This window comes from Condylostylus longicornis, unplaced genomic scaffold, assembly GCF_029603195.1.
Source record: "Condylostylus longicornis isolate FDR11 unplaced genomic scaffold, ASM2960319v2 ptg000040l, whole genome shotgun sequence".
In the NCBI taxonomy this organism is placed as follows: Eukaryota; Metazoa; Arthropoda; class Insecta; order Diptera; family Dolichopodidae; genus Condylostylus; species Condylostylus longicornis.
The window spans coordinates 15003029-15023189 of NW_026578009.1; the positions used below are offsets into that span (position 1 = coordinate 15003029).

Consider the following 20161-nt stretch of genomic DNA (forward strand, 5'->3'; position numbering starts at 1 on the left):
TTTGAAACAGCACTTCAGTTGTTTAATGAAAAAAGATTCAGAAAACATAAAACTTAATTTTGAATTGGCTAAGACCAAAATTAAGGAATTTTTACTAAACTGTAAAAACAAGGATATAAGAAAACATAATTTAGAGACTGATGAAAATATTGTTTCAAACCTTGTGAGCTAAAATAGCAGATGTCAACTTTATTTTCAAAAAATTTACAGTAAGTACTATTTTCTTTTTAATAATACTTAAGTTTAATTTATTGATTTCAATTTCAGTTTGGTACAACATTAAATACACTGAAGGATGAGATTCCTACAAATACACCATGGGCAGGCATAGTCCGTAAGTTAAAAATATTTTGATTTTATAATTTTTGGTATTATATTAGTTACAAGTTTACAACTTCTAATTTTAGAAACGGATTTGGAGGGAGATGCTTTAATTTACATTTTTATTGAAAAGGTGCAAGTTAATGTGTTTGAATTCGTAAGTTCTGATTTTATCGGAATGTTGGAGTTACTTGTTTGTTATTATTATGTGCTTAACATAATATTTCCCAAAGAAATTTCGCAATTTATGGAATTTTTTGTTAGATACTGACTTCAACATTATCCAGATGGTGTACGAGGAATAAAAAAATCAATGAACAGCTTAAATAAAATTAATAGTTTAATAGTAAAGCTTAGTTCACTTTAAAGAAGTGCATATTTGAATAAGACAAAACTGAATTTTATTAAGTTTGTGCTGTTAAGTAATTTTTGATTTAATTTAATTGTTGAAATGTGTTTTTTTTTGTTTTTGTTGTTTATTTAAATACTTTAAATTTTAAGTATTAAGTTTTATATTTTTTGTTTAAATGGATTACAAAATAATAAGTAATGTAAACATTTTTTGACTTTCGTTATAGAATTATTGAAATGTTCTTTAATTTTCTTTTTATTTTTAGTTGAACAAAATTTTATATATGAAATAAATAGGTATTCTCATTTTCATGTAAATGTTATAAAATTTATATGTTTTTGTTCAAACTTTTATCAAAATAGTAATATGTACTGTAATAATTTGATAACTAATTCTTTTCAATAAAGTAACAAAATGAACATTCCATACATAATTTTGGTTTTCTTTATTTAATAAACTATGAAGTACTACAAATTTTTTAAATGGCTATTAGATAATGAAGTTATAAATATTTATACCATTATATTTTATATTTCTATGTGGTTCAAAATCACACTTACATCCAGTACTTTTATTTTATATATTTAAAGAGAAAAATGTATTAAAAAGAAAATAATATTTTTTTAAATGAAATTTTCAAGCAATTGATGTAATATGTAAAGCATACATACAGAAGTTATTCGTCAACTTGACAAATTTTATTAAAAAAAAATTATTTTCTTTTTGATAAATTCTTTTTAAATCTATAAAATAATAATGTTGGATATTACATTTATTTGGTGGGGTTTCGTGGTACTATAGTGGTTTTTTACGATGTCGCTATAGAATTTTTCACTTAAATCGTGGTAACTCACACTAAAAATGTGAGTTTTGTCGAAAAATTCATGTGATTTATTTATTTTTTGCGCGTTTTACAATTTTTTTAGGAAAATTCGCGTTAAAAAGTTGTTTCGAAAACACACTCTTTTGGAGAAATTTTTTTACACTAAAATTAGAAAAACACTTTAATAGGAATTTACTACTTATAAAGTAGGCAACATGTTGCAAAAGTAGGCAAAAGTAGTAAAATCCAACCAAAATTTTTTAGAGTGTATCCTAATTTTGAACAAACAATTAAAATATAAAAAACTAAATTTCAACACATTTATTTTTCAAGTTCATTAACTGAAATATTAAATTACATGAAAACGAAAACATGAAATTATTTTTCTCGTTTATTAAAATTGAAGGATCATATTACAAAACGGCAAAATAAAAATTTGTTTCACAATTTCCTTTTCAAGTGCAACAAACAAAATTTATTGCATTTGAAAAGAAGAATATTACGTAAATTATAGTTTCTCTTCTTGTTTTAATAAATTAATGTTTTTTTTTTCCCCTATTCACTCCTAGAAGGAGCATAGGGCTAGTGCATGATTTCTCATGCACTAGTTTCATAGCGTCATAGAGTTTAACTAGGTAGGTGACTAGCCTGCCGTAGTTTTATTTATATTAATTATTTGAGGTTATTAATATTTACTGTTTATTTTTCTTAGTTTTTTTTTTTAATATCGAATATTACGAATATTTGAAAATTACTTGTATAATGTTTATTAGTATTGTATACTTATTAAGTTATAATAATATTGAATATAATTTTTTATAGTGACCTGACCGGGGTTTGAACCCGAGACCCTTTGGTTAAAGGACCGGTGCCATAACCACTGCACCAATGGTCAGATAATAAATTAATGTTACTATGTAAAAAATTGAACAAAAATCGATTTGATTTTTGAATACTTTTGTAATAAGATTTTAGACAGTAAAAAGTTTAGTTTAAGATTTGGTTTCATCGAGTTTGGTAATAAAAGGTTAAATAAAAGAATAAAATAATTCTTTTTATTTGTTTCATTTTCTTTAAATAAAATTAGTACTTAAAAAGTAACATACAAAACTTGCACAAGCGGTGTATTGAAATTAAATAAATCCGAATTAAATCTTATAAGGTATATGTGTGAAGATGATTTCTTAAATATATGTACCTGGCGTATGATTTCGGAAACAAAAAAATGAAACTTTAATTAAAAATAAAAAAATTAACGCACTCGGAAAAAAATTAAATGAGTACATACTACTTGTCATTTTACAATCGGAATTTTTGAGTCGTTTGCCTGGATACTATTTATTTCAAAAATAAAAAAAAATATTCAAATCCGGTCATAAAAATATATTATTGTCTTTCTCAAAACCTTTGAAATACGGATTTTTTTTACTTAGATAATATATTAAGTTTTAAAAACTTTTCTTAAATAAAAATAGAGGTAAAATTTTGAAGTGTATATAAAATTTGTATTGGTAAAATAATATTTAATTGTATTTTAGATATTATTTTCTAATTCCCTCTTCAAATTGTTTCTTTTCTTGTTTGTATTCATATCAATATGTAGTTATTCTTCTTTCGTTAGTAATACTTTCAACTTGACACTACAGTTAATTTTCATATCTTGAGTTAACTTACGCTATGAGAAAAAAAAGCTGTTCCCTAAAAAATATAGAAATGCTTTCAGTACCAAATAAAATGTTGAAGGCGAATGGGCTGTTTGTAGTTTTTCCGCTTTTTTGCATGTATTTTAAGAATTTTAAAATAATTGTGAATGAAAATATTATTATATTTAATTGATTTTTTAAACATATTTCCGGAATATTACCTGAATTATAATAAACATAAATTTATTTTGTTATTTCTTTTCAAAAAATAGCCTTTTCGATTTAAAAAAAAAACCTACATATATAAAATAAGGTCGTGCTTTCAAGTTTCTTAGCATTGGGACTTGTTAGATATAAAGATATTAGTCTAGGTTATAATTCAGTTGATTTATACCGTCTGAAACGTTTTTACTTGTTTTGATTTCGTTCTGAATTTTTTAATTGTGTTTTTGTTTTTTTTTGCTTTTTTTTTAATGTAGGTTTTTGCTTTTGTTTTATGAGGTTCTTGTTTTTTTCTCCATTTCAACCTATAATAGTTTTTGGAGAAAAATATTTTCACAAAAAGCTAATAGTAATAAGAAGAGATTTGTTTAATTTGTTCAAAAGATATTAGGAGCAAACAAAAAATTGTTTTATTCATATGATGGGTTTTAGTTCTTATACTCGTATGTTTCATCTTATTCTAAAATAATTAAAAATTGATATTTAAATTCAATTTTTACAAAAAAAATATTTTATTTTCTCAAATATTATAGAAGCTATAGGAGCTAGAACAATTAAAAACTAGCTGAACAAGAGAACATCTTGAAGAAAAAGGAGAACCTTTTGGAAAATAAGGTTGATGATTTGGAGCAAAAGGCGTTGGAAAATGCTGTAGACCTTGTTAGTATGCCTCTGTTAGAGAATTCTCACTCCGCAAAGCAACATGTAACATATTAAGAAATTGGCTTGATACGGTTGTAGGACCGGAGGATATCAACAACCATCAAGTAATCAAGATAAACCGAAATATTGCAGGAAAAAAGCGGAAAATCTGGTACGTTAAATATAGTAAGAATTATATACAGGGTGATTCAGAAACGTATACAACAACATAGACCATTGGTAGGGTCGAAAATAAGTAAAACTTTTGTTCCGAAGTATGTGCGAAATGTCAGGGGTTTCCAAGTTCCAGGGATTTTAAGGAATTTTCACGAAATTCCTAGTTATACAAGCTTTTTTGATTATAACTTCCGTTTCAAAAAAGATAGGGGCAAACAAACAGTTTCTGAAAGGTCTAGTAAAGGGCTTAAAATAAACACCTTGTTTCATTATGTATTTTGCGTACTTTCGGAATATCAGTCATTCGAACTTTAGGAAAAATCAAATTTTTTCCTTTTTTAATTTTTTCAGTTTTTTCTAACCAGGTAATTTCGTTCGAAATGTTTTTTTACAGAATTTTGGCCACTTCCTCAAACCTTAATTTTAGTACTAAGTGCTGAAAAATATTTTATGGTACAGAAAATATAACACGAAGACCTTTTCTATGTCAAGATTTTAAAAGCCCCAAAAAATTTTTTTATTTTTATATCAAAATCTATTTTTTTTTATATCAAAAAATTTCATTATTTTTGATTTTATTGATTTTAAAAGCTGTATAGCTTTTAAAATCAACTAAAATTAAACATAATGACATTTTTTGTTTTTTTAATTTTATTAGGGCCTTTTTTCTTTTTCCAAATTATTTTTATACATTAGGAATGTTTTCCGCTTCCGAAACTGAATCAATGTTTTCCCCGACCTCTTCTTTCAAATGGTTGGACGCAGGCTGCTCAGCATTTCTGTTCCCTAGAATAAAATTGTTTGTGAAATCGGTCACAAACTCGGAAAATTTAATAAAAAATGTTTCTATTAAATTTATCTAAAATAAAAAAATATGATAAATACAGAAAATGTAAGTTTTTTAAAATTAATTTATTTACCTGGTCCATTTTTTTTAATTTGTCTGTTTTGTAATTTATTTTTTTCTAAAAAAAAGTAAAATTTGAGGAAGCTATTTTATATCATGATTGTTTCTTTTAAAACATTCATCTAACTCTTTCCAGGCTTGCAAAAGTATTTTTTTTGCTCTGGAGTTAGTTCATCAAACATTTAAAAAAAAAAAAACACAAATTATTTGTCTCACAAATTTTATTTCTTTAAAACTTCAGTAATAATTTGAAATAAAATAATAATTTAAAAATTACTGAACACTTTTTTAACAAGACCGTTCAACCAACTTTTTTAATAAGAAAAAGTAGCGTTTAATCAACTTTTTTAATTAGAATACCGTTCAGCCAGACTCAGCTGAACTTTAAACTTAGGTTGTCTTTTGTAGTATTCTATCAAAATTAGTTGACTTCGTAAAATTAAAATAATACTGATTTTTAAAGACAAAAATCCTACTGCTTTTATACCAAACATTTTTCTTAACTTAAACACATTAACGACAACTTATCAAATCTATTTGCATTTAAAAATAATACTTTATACTAATGACAATTATGACACAGTGAAATAGTAATTAACAAACAAAAAAATTCACTTCAATTAAATATATAAGAATGTAAAAACAAGGTTGAATAATATTATTTTGTATTGACACAAACTATAATTAATTAAAATAGTAATATGTTTAATTCACAGTCGTACAAAAAATACTTTGTATTAAAAAAGAACCAGAATGCACTTTCGAATTATTAAATTTCATATCAATTGGGGTATATTAATTCCATTTAAGAAAAAATTATTTTTTAAAGGAGGGAAATCACAAATGTAAATTAAACAAATCGATTAGAATACACATATGTAATTTATAACATTTAAAATTTTTTATTCGTTTTACAAAAACACATACCCTAAATTCTAATGTTGCATAAAATAATTAACCATTTCCAGTTTTTTTCGTATCTTGAAACACTTTTGTAGTATAAAAAGACATCTGTTCTAAGGAATAAGCATAAAACACTTTTAACACTTAAGAGCGTTCGATCAAAAAAAATTAATTCCGATTTTTCTGAAATGGTAAGTTATTCTAATCCAAAAATTTTATTTCTATTTTTAATACATTATAGAAAAATGTAACTTTTATTTTCTTTTCAAAACTTGAATTTCAACTAATTGTTAAAAGAAGCGTCAAATGTGTCATCATACAAGCCTTTGATTAAAAGCGAGGACTTGGAACTTCACAAGGTTTACAGTATAACAAAAGCCGTTGTTATTAAAACTAAATATGGGAAGAAAGTTCTACTCGAAACAGACACCCACCAATATTTTTTACCGACCAGATACTCTGCATTTATTACTGTCAAGAAAATAATGGATTATGCCATATCTCCTAAGTTAAAAATGGTCATGACGGGGCGAGACGATACGGAATTTTAAACACCAATTTTGAAATTCTTTGAAGAGGAATAGAAAGCTGATTTTAATTTTGTAATATTTTAAGGTAAAATCTAAAAAAGAATAAAATACATTTTTTTTAACCTTAAAATTAAATAATAATCACTAATTCATATTTTAATGCAGTAAAAAACTTAAAAAATGAAAAATTTGTCTTTTTTTTATAAAATTTACAGCAATATTTTCAGGTTCATTGTGCATATTACATTGTGATGCATATTTTTGTTTTTTTTTTTTTAATTATACATTATTAGCATCGAGACTTTGCTGACATTCCATTGTTATTCATATTGCTATTTTATTTGAATTTGTATTGATGTTTTTATTTTCGCGATATCTCTCTTATTATGCTTTCTGATCGACATTTCAATGCATGCAAACTTGCATTGTAATTTATTTTGTTGTTTTTTTCGCAGTTTCTCTCTTGTTTTTAATTCTCACTAAATGCATTGCTGATAATTTTTATTTTTTATTTTATCGTTTTTGTTTTTAATAGCTCGAGCTTTTTTTTTTGTATATTGGATTGTTCGTAGAAGTGCTATGGGGAAATAGCCTTTCATTCAATCACGTTATTTTTATATATGAAATCAATAGGAGAAGTACTATTATACTACTTGTACCATGTTCTCCCATGGATATCACTTTACGGGCGCAAACAGACTGATTTGCACCGCATGCAAAACCCCATACACGGATGAACACATATTTTTTTTTTCTTTTTTTTTCCCTTATTCACTCCTAGAAGGAGCATAGGGCTAGTGCATGATAATCAGGCACTAGTTTCATAGCGTTATACAGTTAACTAGGTAGGTGTCTAGCCTGCCATAGTTTTTATTTATATTCCAATTATTTTAAGGTTATTAATATTTACTGTTTATTTTTCTTAGTTTTTTTAATATCGAATATTATGAATATCTGAAAATTACTTGTATAATATTTGTTAGTATTGTATATTATGTTATAATAATATTGAATATAATTTTTATAGTGACCTGACCGTGGTTTGAACCCGCGGCCCTTCGGATAAAGGACCGGTGCCATAACCACTGCACTAATGGTCAGATTAACAATATGCAAAATAACTAAAATGAACTGGAAGAACACCAATACCTCCCCGGTAGAAGCTCTATGTCGTGACCATATCCAAGACCGGACGCAAATCACACGCTTACTGAAGGCACTTAACTTATGGAACAACATCTGATGTAGATCACAAATCAACAATAACAACATACAATATCATCGTCTACTTTTTCTTTAAAGTCAAAAATTAACTTTTTTTCAATATCATCATACATATTAATACTTTGTAATTCGACCTAAACACTTTTGGTGAAGGGTTCAGGAAATTTTGGCTGACAGTACATGGACAGCCACAATTAATAAAAACAAAAAAAACTTTCTTTGTCCTCATAACATAATAACAAGAAATTAAATATAGATTAAGAATATTTTAGTTATAAACAGATGTAATGTCAGAACAATAATTTAGTCTAAGTTTGAACTGTAAAACCAATCGTAATAATAATCCGTAATTTTTTTTTAAATAAATTTGTTTTTTTTTTGTAAGAGGATAAGAGTACCTCTTGTCTCGTTAAATAATTTAATAAAAAGTGTAATAAATAAATATTAATATATAAAACTAAAAGTGATAAAGTGTCGCATACTTTAATATACCTTTTTGTTGAATATTATAATATTTTAAAACAATATGTAAGGATTTGTAAACTAAATATAGCAAAGTGTCATAAATTTTTTATGTTAGAAGTAATTTCATCATCAAGTTGAAACTTCTATCATCAAACATACACATATACATATAATATATTACATAAATTTAAAGAACAAATTTTCCTGTTACAATGAGTGAAATATTGGAAGAGTGCACCTTGACTGCAATACCATTCGAAATAGTTTCTGAACTTTTGCGAAACAACATAATCCTTGTTACTAAATTGGAGCTTAAAGTATTTAAATTAATTTTGCAAGTATGTATGTTAAAAGATATAGATTTATAAATACGTATAAATAAGCATATAATTGCATATAAATAAATTTAATTCCTGCATTTCCTGCTGTATTTATATATAAAATGTGTATATACACACCTATTTACATATTTTCATATGTATATATATCAGCATATGTACTTCTAGCACAAGTGGAAAGTTTAGAATACTAAAAACTTTATAAATAATATTTAGAACTATAAATCGATACCATATACATATAAGTTCAAAAGTTGTACAACTTTAAAAAGTTGTTTTGCATTCAGTCTAATATCTCGTAATAAAATAATTATGTATATGCACACACCCACATTAATACACGAATAACTAACTTAATTTACAATGTTTCTAATATTTTACCTGAGAAAATAAGTAGATAATTCTGTAGTTTGCTCACAATATTTAACCTTAACAAAACAATTTAAATTTTTAGCAAGAAAAATCAAAATTGATGTACTGACAAGTCTTACGACAGATGATATAAATTTACTTATACCCACAGAGATATTTGGACAACGAATTATATTTAGGACTTGACTTTCATCATTTAATAAAAGCGGAAAATCATAGCAATGGCGGAAAAAATAGTGTCTTTGCATTTAAACCAAATTAAAGATTCGCAAAATAAGGAGCTTTTGGAAGTAGCACAAGGTAACCTTAACAAAGACAATTATTTGATGATAGCCACATACATAATTGAAAAATTTTAGTTAATTTATATTTTCATAGATTCCAGAAATTTCACTTTATTAACTTTACTGAATACAATACTTAAACCGCAACTTGTAAAAGATGGAAAGAAATCATGGAAACCATCGATTATCGATTATAAGTCACATTAACATTATCAAATGGTAACTTTAATTTTTTTGTAAATAATTCTTAATAAATTTCAGGTGCCTCAAATTTTTATCAGACCCTTGTTTATTTTATAAAATATAGATAGATTTATGTACTAATATTTTAATCACCGTTTAGTTTGTGCTTTGGGCTTGGTTAATTTCTCAAAACATTATACAATTTAAACACTAAATGCTTGTTTTCCAGAATTGAAGAAAATAAATATAACACAAATAAAATAAAATAAATTTGAAGTAAACTAAACTATTATTTTACGCAAAAGAAAATAAAATGATCAGCATAGTTGTATGAAATAACAGTTTAGATTAACCTAAATTTATTTATGTCACTTTAATTGTATTTATTAATTTGCTCAGTTACAGATTATGTCAGAGAAGCACAAATTATTAAAAATATTGCAAACTTCCAAAACATAAGCAAACCTTGCAAATTATCAGAACGGTGTTTGAAATATTGATGTGTAAATCTAAATAGTTATAAAAAATGAAACAAATTTTGCCAAAACTTAGTACTCATTAAAAACATTAAATTTATAAGAAAATTGATTACTTAATAGATAATAATTGTTTTTTTTTGCATTATTTTAAATTTTTAGTAAAAATGTTTTATACAGTCATCAAGAAGTTTTTTCAAGTTTTTTGGAATATGTGTCAAAAAATTAACCACGCAGCCCACCATCGTTATTGCTTCGAGAATTTAATCGTTAAAGGTTTTAAAAGGCATTTCTTATCTTATAATGTGACTAAGAAATAAAATCAACTTTTAAGAATAATTGAAACTTTCTGCATACGGTATCCACCATTCAATATAATAACTTTACAACACAGAAATAAAAGTGTCCTTTTTTTAAAGATATTTGAAAAAATTATCAAAAGCAAAACAAACATAGGGCACAAATAAAAATTCAATAACTTTACCTAAAATTTTAATTTCAAATAAATTAAATCACAGTGGAATTCACTTATAACAACGTCACCTACAATGACGAACCTAATAAAACGACCAAACTTCCAACATTTGGTTGGCCCACATACATTTTCTTAGAAAAAAAATCTTATAACAACGACACGTCTATAGCGATCGTATTGGATGTTACAACTTGTTTGTTTTTTTGAGTTTTATGATTTTTAAATCGGAAAAAAACAAAAAAAAAACGCAAAAGCAGAAAAAATAAAAAAAAAATACAAAAACTCAAAAAAGAAGAAAAAAAACACAAAAAAATAAAATTTTTTTACAATACACCTTTATTCATATATGTACATAAATTTGTGCACAATTTTTCGTTTGTTTTGTGTACAGTCGAACTCGCTTAATTGCAACACGCATATAAGCAAAACTCCTTTATGCGCACAGCATATTTTGCCCACATGCAATTTCTATAATTCTTCATACTATTTATAACGCTTAACTGCAACTCGCTTAATAACACAAAACTCTTATAAGCATACAATTTTTTGACAGTTTTGTAATTTTTTCATACAAAAGTTTTCGCTTATAAGCACAAAATTTTCTTTTACAATTAAATAATAAAAAAATGTTGGTGTGAGCCATCTGGTGTAAGACATAGAAAATAAAGTTTAGTATTCAATATATCCCTAATACACTGTCATCCCTAGTACAAACTTGACATAAAAATTTAACTTTGAAATTTATTGAAGTGTCAAAAAGGCGGGTGAATACGGACGTAATATTTAAAATTTGTACGGATTGAATTACATTTATGCAATGTAAATAAATTTTATAAAACCCTATGTAAGTAAACTATTCTAAACAGATTTATTATTTCTAATATATCTATATGTATTAGCATGGCGTCGTATCAACTTAAAAAAAGAACCAGCTTGAACGTAAAAGAAAAACTTAAAATTGTAGAAGAAATAAAAGAAGGCAAAGCGAGCAGAAAAGAATTGTCTATTAAATATAATGTAAATTTATCTACAATTACACGTATTCTGCAAAATGAAAGTAACTGGAATAGTATTGTTCATCAAAACAAAAATTTAAACACAAAAAGGTTGAGAAAAGGAAGTCATCATGATGTAGATCAAGCAATGACAAAATGGTTTACCGAAAAAAGGATGCAAAATGCTAATATAACCGGTCCAATGTTATTGGAGCAGGCAAAAAAATTTGCTGAAATTTTAGGTGTGAATAATTTTGAACCAAATAATGGGTGGCTTCATATGTGGAAAAATAGAGAAAACATTAATTTTCATCGGATAATGGGCGAAAAAAATGATGCGAACTTAGACGCTGCAAGAACGTGGACCAGTACAACTCTTAAAACAATGCTAAAAGATTATTCACCCGATTGCGTGTTTAACGCCGATGAAACGGGGTTATTTTATAAGGCTCTTCCACAAGGTACGTTAGCTTTTGCAGGAGAAAAGGTTTTTGGGGGCAAAATGCAAAAAAATCGTCTCACTATTTTATTTGTATGCAACATGGATGGTACTCAGAAATACGCTTTTGTGATTGGAACTCCGAAAAACCCACGTGCTTTTAGAAATAAAGAAGTGCCCCTACCTTATTTTTCTCAAAAGAAAGCGTGGATGGTTTCTGAAATATGGAATCAAATTATGATTGACCTAAATAATAAAATGAAGAAACAACAGAAAAATATTTTGCTTTTGGTTGATAATGCGGCATGTCACAGAATTGATGTTGAATTAAGTAATATAAAAATAGAATTTTTACCAGCCAACACTACTTCAATTATACAGCCTTTAGATCAAGGAATTATCAGATCTTTTAAAGCTCAGTACAAGACGTGTTTGGTAAGGAAGCAACTTTTTGCATTAGATAATGGTCAAACTCTAAAGGATTTTTATAAAGAAATTGACATTTTAAAAGCAATTCACATGATTAAGAGAGCATGGGGGTTGGTTCAATCTGACACTATTAAATCTTGTTTTAGAAAAGCTGAATTTGTAAAGGACCATGAAAGTGTTGACGATATTACTTTAGACAATTGTGAGGTAGAATCTGATAATTTTTGTATGAGTGAAGAGGAGTTCCAAGAGTATGTTGAGCTTGATTCAAATATTCAATGTTATGGTGAAATGACAGATTCCGAAATAATTGAAGAACTATTGGAGGAACCTGAAGCTGTAAAAGTAGATGATCCTATTGAAAATGAAGAAATTTGTAAAAACTCTATTGCCACCAAAATGTATACAATGAAAGAAGTTGTAAACTCATTCAAAATCATTCAAAGTTATTTTAAAAACTGTAAAAATATTGTAACATGCGAAGGTATAGAAAATTTAGAAGATATTATTATTACAGAATATTTAAAAGGCAAAGAATTGAAACAGAAAAAAATATCTGATTGTTGTTTAAGCCAAAATAATTAAAGAATTATTTTTATAAAATAATTGTGATATGTACATACTATACATGCACATGTGTACATGTATGTCTAAAGTAGTTCCAATGCAATTCTGTACGTACAATTCTGTTAGTCATTTTTACTTTTTTTTTATAACACGTACAAAACGTAAACAGATCTATATGTTAACTATGCAATTCCTTAAAATGCTTTTTTTTACAAACAAATTTAATTTTTATTTTGTTTTATATTCAAACTAATGAATTGTTAACCATTATAATTTTATTTTTTAATAAAACTTACAAATAGATTTACATAATACATACGTGTATTAATATGAATAAACAATTTTTATGTGGGACTAACAATTTTCGAAAAAAGGTTTAACGCATAATTGCAATTTTTTTGCATATAGCCGTCAAACGCATATATGCAATTTTTTTGCAATTAAGCGTGAAGTGGATAATTGCACAATATGGATATATGCACAAAAAAGTTTGCCAAAATGGGTGTGCATATAAGCGAGTTCGACTGTATTTTGCTTTAATTGTCAGTTAAAGCGACAAAACAATGCTGCAATGTAATGTTAGCAAGCAATGTAATGTACATTATGAAGAAATAAAAAATGCAACTGAAAATTTTGATAATGATATTGGTGTTAAGAACTAAAGAACAATTTGTCTATTTTTGCTTAAAATGCATTCTTTGTTCATAATCAGATGAATTTTTATCTTTTGTTGACCATAAAATATTTGAAATAGATTTTGATTTTAATTTTGAAATTAGATTTGTTAATATTGTCATAAATGTATTTTTTGGTAATTTATAAATTTGATAATTTGTAATTTGTTTGTTCAGTCAAAGAGATATTAATGCATTATCAATATAAAAAATAGTGGTGGTGGTCCATTGTTGTTTTCATTTTTTGATTACAAAATTTTGTATAAATAGGTTAAGAATTTTTAAATAAAGTGAAGTAACATTTAAACATTAAAACTACATTGTTCTAATTTGAACTTTCATTTTCAGCAATAATATTGTATTGAATTGGTGATACACTAATTTACCCTGCAATATAATTCAAATTATAAGAATTTAAGGGAATCATTTGTTGCTACAATAAATGATTCAAGCTTGCCTGGTTAATTATTAATTAAAAGACAAATAATCCTGTACTGAATTAGTGATACATTAATTTACCCTTCAGTATTATTTGAGAGCAATCAAGGACCTATTTTTTTAAATATAAAATAACCGAAGATTTGTTCATAGTGGTGACCCCGACGTGATCAACCAAGGCGAGATTATCAAGCAGCGACATTAAGAGAAGCTCAAGAACGTGTTTCAAGAATTATAAATAATGGACAAACCAGCAGAAAACCAGATAGTTCTTTCCAAAAAATTGAAAGAGGTAAACTTAGCATACGATAGCTTACCAGAAGAAAGAAAAACATTGAAACTTGTGGAAGACAGGCAATGTAAAATAGATGAAATTTGGAAGAATTATGAGAAAAATGATGATACAATAAGAAGTGAATTCGGCGAAATGTTGCACCATCTTTACTTCGTTCAAGATCATCATGGCAAAACGCAAAAGTTATATGAGAGCATCAAACAAAAATTGATGAGAAAAAAGGAAAGCTTAATTGAACAAAAGGAACAATTAAGTGATGAAAAAGTTGAAGCTGGACCTAGCGAGGAAGTGCCAGACTTAATAAAATTTTGCGAAAGGAGTGAGTCTTCTTTCATAAATATATTATCAAATATTTTGTTAGAAGGCCAATCCAAAGAATATTACGAGGCTAGTTTGAATTTACTAGAAAAGAAATTTAATAAAGTACAAGAAAATTATCAGAAGATTATGCAACATGTAAGCAATCCCACCCAGTTTGATCATGATCCAGAAAAAATAGATGAATTAGAAGAAGAGTGGTTTAAAATGACTGTTAAACTAAAAGAAAAGTGTGCTGGTGGGAAAGTTAAAAAAGAAATAGGCGATACTGCACAAAGAGTTACTCCGAATATTAGTCTACCAACCATTGAAATACCTAAATTCAATGGCGATTATTTTAAGTGGGTGCAGTTTCGTGATTTATTTACGCAGATGGTAGATAAACAAAGTCAATTAAATGACACTACAAAAGTGTGATATCTAAAAATGAATCTAAGCGGAGAAGCTGAGAAATTAATTAGACATTTGACTGTTACAGAGTCAAATTACAATACAGCCTGGAAGATTTTAAGTAACCGATATGACAATAAAAGACTACTAATATCAAATATATTAGAAAGGTTGCTTAATCAATCAAATATTACCATTGGTTCAGCTAAACAAATAAAAGCAATGTTAGATACAACACAAGAATGCATTATGATGCTGGAAAATTTAGAATTGAAAGTTTTTGAAAATTGGGATCCCATTTTATTACATATCCTCCTGAAAAAGTTAGATAAAGACAGTCATGCCCAATATGAACAGTCGTTGAAGTCACCAAAAGAATTGCAGTCACTTAAAGGTTTTTTGAAATTTATGGATTACAGATTTCAATCGATGGAAGCAGTTGGTGTCAAACAAATAAATAATAATCAAAAATGGGAAAAAGGTTCATCCCATATAGCCGAAACAAATAATGAAAGATGCACAATATGTAACAAAGCTCATTCGATCTACAAGTGTGAAAAATTATTGGGCATGAAATTAATTGAAAGAGAAATTGAAATAAGAAAACATAAACTATGTTATAACTGTTTAAAGAAAGGACATAGTATGAATAATTGCAGGTCATTTGGATGCAGAGTATGCAAAAGAAAACATAATACGTTGCTGCATAGATATAAAAATATTAATAAAGAGACGAACGAAAAACAAGAACTAAATTTAAATAAAGAAGAAGCATCAAATATGGCTGGAGTCTGTGAAGTAAAATCCGAGAGATATGTGTTTCTAGGCACTGCTGTTATATCGGCCTTCAAAAAGAATCAAGAAGCAATTGATTGTAGAGTATTATTAGACTCTGGATCACAACTGAACTTCATATCAGAAAAATTAATGCGGCGTTTAGGTTTAGATACCCAAAATGATAAATTAAATATTTGTGGTATCGGGAAATCTAGCATTTCATCAACAAGCAGAGTAAATATCAAAATTGCTTCAAAAACAGCAAATTATGAAATAAATATAGAAGTCTATGTTATCAAAGAAATTACAAGTTTACAACCACAGCGACATATAAATATTGCAGAATGGCCTCTACAAAATGTCGTTTTATCAGACCCCAACTTTAATGTACCAAGACGAATAGATATGCTATTGGGAGCTGAAATGTATGCAGAGTTCATGAGAAATGGCCAAATTAAAATAGGGCCTAATTTACCAACATTACAAAAAACCGTCTTTGGATGGATGGTTTTTGGAAAAATGAGTTTCCATAATGAAATAGAAGCATTTCCATAATTCTTCATTTTACCAATGAAGAATTGGACGAATCATTAATCAAGTTTTGGAATATAGAAGAAGTTAGAGATTCAGAAAAGCTACTTACTAAATCAGAACAATTGTGCGAAGAGCATTTTAAAAACACAACTAGAAGAGATAAATCGGGAAGGTTTGAAGTCAGCTTGCCAATTCTGGGTGATTCAACAATTCTAGGAGAATCAAGAAGAATAGCTTTCAGAAGGTTCTTAAATATAGAAGAGAAATTAAGAAAAAATCAGCAACTTAAAATGCAGTATACCGAATTTAGGAAAGAATATGAAACGTTAGGACATATGGAGAAAGTCTCTGCTGATGATATACCTAAAAATCATTATTTTATTCCACATCATTGTGTTCTTCGAGAAGAAAGTACAACAACAAAATTAAGGGTAGTTTTCGATGCGTCGTGCAAAACTACTTCAAACTTGTCGTTGAATGACATCATGCTTAAAGGTCCAAACATTCAAGACGATCTTTTCGATATTCTAATTAGGTTCACAACATACAAATACGTAATTACGGCTGATATAAAGAAAATGTATCGGCAGATAAAAGTCGCTGAACAAAATCAGAATTTACAAATGATAATGTGGAGAAATGATCCAAAAGACAGCATAAATTATTATAAATTGAAAACCGTTACATATGGTACGAGAGCTGCTCCATACTTAGCAGTAAGATGCCTAAAGCAATTAGCAAAAGATGAAATGTTGAAATACCCTGCTGCAGCTAAAATTATTGATGATTTTTACGTAGACGACATTATTACTGTGATAATTGCGAAACATCCTATTTTACTACCTGGCACTGATTTTGTGTCAAAACTACTCATGAATTAGTTACATTTACAGCATTTACATGCAGCTCCAGCTCTAATAGCTATATCCAGACAAAATTATTGGATCCTTAAAGCAAAAAATTTAGCACGCAACGCACAGTAGTCAGCGACTGTGTTCCGTGTACAAGAATGAACCCAAAAATGTTCGAACAAAAAAAGGGAAATTTACCAGAAAAAAGATTACTTCCTGCTGGACCATTTTTGCATTCGGGAGTGGATTTTTGTGGTCCGTTTATGACACATTACCATATTAGAGGAAAAAGGCCCACTAAAACTTACATAGCCGTTTTCTGTTGTTTTGCTACAAAGGCTGTTCACCTGGAAGTTGTTTCAGATTTAACAGCAGAAGGTTTCATTGGAGCATTGCGTCGAATTATGGCAAGAAGAGGAATTTGTACAGATTTATTTTGCGATAACGCTACTAATTTCGTTGGTGCTAGAAATATTTTGAACAAAGAATTTGAAGAATTAGAAAAAATGCTAACAAAAGAGGAAAATAAAGACAAAATTTTAAAATGCTGTCAAGAAAAAGGGGTACAGTTTCATTTCGCCCCACCAAGATCTCCTCACTTTAGAGGACTTTGGGAAGCAGCTGTAAAATCTGCGAAAAAATTAATTAAACGTGTATTATTATCAGCTCCCCTAACATACGAAGAGTTGTGCACACTAGTTTCTGAAGCAGAATCAATTTTAAACTCAAGGTCTTTAAGACCTCTGTCATCAGATCCAAATGATTTAACAGCTCTAGCACCTTGTCATTTTTTAATTGGTGAACCTTTAACATCGATTCCAGAGCCGAATGTAGAATACAAAAATTTTGTCCAATTTAACAGGTGGAAATTAGTATCAGCTTTAAGAAAAGACTTTTGGAAAAGATGGAGTATCGAATATTTATGTGAACTTCAAATGAGAAATAAATGGGCAAGGTCAACTCAAAATGTGATGCCTGGTATGTTAGTGTTAATAAAAGAAGACAACAAGATACCTTTACATTGGCCAATGGGACGAATACAGGAAGTTATAGTTGGAAAAGATGGTTTAGTACGAGTGGCGACAATAAAAAGCCAACAAAGGCATATTTAAAAGGGCTATACATAATTTAGCTCCATTGCCTGTTGAAAATAATGTATCACGGGAAAATGCAACCAAAGAAGAGTTGGCAGAAACAGCTTCAGACGACAAAATTCAAAATAAAAGAAAGACTGAATCATCAAATACATTTAAAAAGCGAAAGAAATATTCATTTAATGCAACTATTTTTATAGTTACACTTCTTTTATTACCGCTAATAGTTCTAGGATATCCTACATCGTCAGCACCGTTTAAGATAACACACTTTAATGAAAACAAGGGCGTATACATTAACAAAATTGGCTCCAGTAAGCTAATAAAAGGTGAATGACAGATAATAGCATTTTACAACCTGACAAAATATTGGCGCACGTATTCGTCATTAAAGGAACATGTTCAGAAATTAAATGAATTAACAAACAACACAACTGATCATCATTATGCATCTATATTAGTTGAACAATTTAATTATCGACTACAGGAAATAAATGAAGGAAATCAACTACTATTTTCCAGCTCATCATTTATAAATCGGAAACAACGAGGACTGATTAATGGCGTTGGCAATCTAGCAAACTTTTTATTTGGTGTGTTAGATGACAATTATGCTAAACATGCAGAAAAGGAAATTTTAAATGTAAAAGCAAATGAAAAATATCTACTAAACCTGATGAAAAATCAGACCTCAGTAATAGAAGCAACAGAACATCTGGTAAAAGTATCCCAGGCGAATTATGTAAAAAATTTCCACAGAGTAAAAATAGAATTGAATGAAATTATTTATAACGTGAATAATCTTTCTCGTAAACTGCAAAGCGAAAAGATTTATCAAATACTCGTAGTATCATTATTTGCGCAATATATATCATTAACAATTGATGAATTCAAGAAAATGCAAGAAAAGCTGTTAGACATTCTAGTTGATCTTCATCATGAAAAAGTCAGCCCTACAATATTGTCTCCTAACCAGCTGCAGATGCATCTAGAACAAATAAAGCAGCACCTATCAGAAGATCTAGTGTTACCTCCTGTTTCTGACTTGTATGGGTTGATGACAATAAAGTGTAAAATGGGAATAAAAAATGCAATATTTATATTCACAATCCCCTTATTATCAAAAGAAAATTTATTTCAACTAATACCATTTCCAGTCAATTTGAACAACAGCTATGTGAGCGTGCAACCATTTACAGAATTTATAATGATTGACAAATTCGTAGACTCAGTATATACACTATCAGAGAATGACTTCGAAAAATGCATCAAATTAAATGACGAAAAATATTTATGCTTACAAGTTCGACCATACTATACCAAAATGGCTAATAGTCTCCAGTGTGAGTTTCAACTTTTTAAACAACAAAGTTTAAGTAATAGCTGTCGCTTAAATATAAAAAGGCCCAAAAGAACTTGGAAGCAATTACGTAAATCAAACAATTGGCTGTATGCGATCCCACAGGAATACATGTGCAATATCATATGCAGTAATGAAAGATATCAAGTTAAACTATCTGGAAATGGCATGATATCCTTTTATGAAGACTGTACTTTATCAGAAGATGAATTTACAATAAAATCATATAAAACTCAAACTACAGACATTGGGGAAATAAGTCAACCATTTATATACATGCCAGATGAAATAAATGTTACTATAGCCAGTATAAATTGGGAAAATTTCAATTACACATTAAACAATAATTTTGACGCAGAATATAAACAAATTAAGACGCAAATAGAATTTTTACAACATCAGGAAAACGGTATTGCTAACATAACAGCCATAGATTCTCATCAGTTTGCCGTTAGTTATTTAGCGCTTATTCTCGCTGCAGCTTTAGTCATCATGTACATCAGAAAAGTTATCACTCATCAAAAATTTAATATAAAGAATGCAGAATCATCAGTTCGATTTAAAGCTGAAGATTTTGAAGTTGATGTACGAGAAATCAACGAGAGGGAGAAATGTTAAGAATTAAAGAACAATTTGTCTATTTTTACTTAAAATGCATTCTTT

At 27.9% G+C, this 20161-nt stretch overlaps 2 protein-coding genes across 2 annotated transcripts; both read left to right on the top strand.

Moving 5' to 3' along the window:
* The first annotated feature begins 11237 nt into the window (after positions 1-11237).
* Positions 11238-13814, top strand: LOC129609828 (tigger transposable element-derived protein 6-like). The gene is made up of 2 exons (XM_055521953.1): positions 11238-12601; positions 13790-13814. The coding sequence occupies exons 1-2, from the start codon at positions 11238-11240 to the stop codon at positions 13812-13814; spliced, it is 1389 nt and encodes a 462-aa protein (XP_055377928.1).
* A 1104-nt stretch (positions 13815-14918) lies between these two features.
* LOC129609829 (uncharacterized) lies at positions 14919-17074 on the top strand. Its single transcript, XM_055521954.1, has 2 exons — positions 14919-16182; positions 16236-17074. Exons 1-2 carry the CDS (start codon positions 14919-14921, stop codon positions 17072-17074), a joined length of 2103 nt encoding a protein of 700 aa, XP_055377929.1.
* Positions 17075-20161: the final 3087 nt, after the last annotated feature.

What these genes read in the sequence shown, in the direction of transcription:
- LOC129609829 (XM_055521954.1), top strand. Translation starts at nt 14,919, where the DNA reads ATGAATCTAAGCGGAGAAGCTGAGAAATTAATTAGACATTTGACTGTT. An exon ending in GATGGTTTTTGGAAAAATGA is followed by an intron (nt 16,183 to 16,235) that starts GTTTCCATAATG and finishes TTACCAATGAAG; the next exon opens with AATTGGACGAATCATTAATC.
- LOC129609828 (XM_055521953.1), top strand. Translation starts at nt 11,238, where the DNA reads ATGGCGTCGTATCAACTTAAAAAAAGAACCAGCTTGAACGTAAAAGAA. An exon ending in AACTCTATTGCCACCAAAAT is followed by an intron (nt 12,602 to 13,789) that starts GTATACAATGAA and finishes TTTCATTTTCAG; the next exon opens with CAATAATATTGTATTGAATT.